General features: G+C 38.8%; 1 protein-coding gene across 1 annotated transcript in view; it reads left to right on the forward strand.

Moving 5' to 3' along the window:
- Positions 1-278, forward strand: part of NLRC4 (NLR family, CARD domain containing 4) — a 24,399-nt gene extending 24,121 nt beyond the window's left edge. The window contains 1 exon segment of the mRNA XM_015425772.1: positions 1-278. Coding sequence (XP_015281258.1) covers positions 1-278 — 278 coding nt within the window.
- Positions 279-1,574: the final 1,296 nt, after the last annotated feature.

The raw sequence follows: 1,574 nt of genomic DNA on the forward strand, positions 1-1,574 counted from the left end.
ATCTGGACATGGCAGAGAATTACATGACAAGCGATGGCTGGCTCATCATCCTACGTGTACTACCCAATCTCCAGAAACTAACATTTCTAGATTTCAGCAGAAAGCAAACCTTTCAGCCTTCTTCTGAGCTGGTCCTGTCACTATGCCATATGATAACCCAATTGAGTTCTTTACAAGAGATCAATCTTACTGGTTGGCAATTTGATGACACTGATTACAGAGAGATTAACAATGCAAGCAGCAGTTGCAGAAATGAATTGCAAGTTATTATTTCTTAAACAAGGCCAGTTTAGGGCATAAATATTCTGATCCATTTAAACTCAGTGCTGAGTTGTATAGGAACACCAGGCCTGGCAACCAGCAGAGGACTGGGGAGGGGACATGGGGCATGTCTGTCATTGACAGTATGATGTGACTTCTGAGAAATCCTGGAAGTGATGCCATGCCTCTCTAGGAATGACAACAAACTCTGTGGTAAAACCAAGCGATGTCAAGCTGTTGCTGACAGCATTTTTCTCTCTGCTGGTTGCTGGAGTGTCAATGAGCAATTCCTGATGGGTATACTGGTGACATTCGGATTCATCCTGACATCACTCAAGCTGTAAGTGAGGAACAATGAATGATTTCTAGACTGAGGAACAACATGTGACATGGCACTTAAAATATGAAAAAATATGGAATACAACAAGGGAGAAACACATTTCCTTTTTAAGCAAATGTGTAAGAAAAATTAAAGCAGTAAATGGCCTTATCAGCCTATTTTTTTAAAAAAATATAATCTATACATTGTTCTAGTATTATTTTTAATGACAATTATAGCTTTAAATGCTTATTCTGAAGGATAGCATTTACGTTGTTTAGTTTACACATTTTTTTACACATTTTTCCCTCAGGTTTTTATACTTGTTTGTGACTAAGAATAACTCAGGCTATCTGTCCCACTTTGCCCCTTTACCTTTTATATTCTGCCTCTTGAGAGACCTACTTGATGCACTCACAAGCAAAACAATGCATTGTTTGTTCTGTTGGGCTTGCTGGTTCTCTTTGAACTGGAAGGGTATTGGGTAGTGGTTGCTTTCTCTTGTGTGCTTGACCATGGGCTTTGCTCCGGAGAAAGCATGAGATTTTTCTTCCCCAGATAAACTATGGAGACTGGCAGGATAGCTGCTTGAACCTTGTTCAGGAGTCTATAATCAAACCTCTTGGTCCAATTCATTTGAACCTTGGAGGATAATTAGTGGACAGATAGTACTAGATCTGCTGCAATTTTTATGTGATTTTGTTGAAAAATAGTCACTCCAGCCCTCCCTCCATTCCATATAGGTAATAACAGAACCTGAATAATTCCAGAATCGGGGGGAGGGGACAACCCAAATGCCGAAATGATATTGGGGGATCCAAATACCAGTATTTATGTCCTTCACAAAATCTGAGTAATACTATATTATTTTCAGGTACACATCCCTAATTACAGTCACTATTCATCCAAAATTGCTGCTACATTTTGTATCAAATGAAGTTTCCAACCTGTTTTCATGGGCAGCCTCATATTAAAAATATTAGTTATTTAGTCT

This window comes from Gekko japonicus, unplaced genomic scaffold (assembly GCF_001447785.1).
Source record: "Gekko japonicus isolate JY-2015 unplaced genomic scaffold, Gekko_japonicus_V1.1 scaffold1887, whole genome shotgun sequence".
Classification (NCBI taxonomy): Eukaryota; Metazoa; Chordata; class Lepidosauria; order Squamata; family Gekkonidae; genus Gekko; species Gekko japonicus.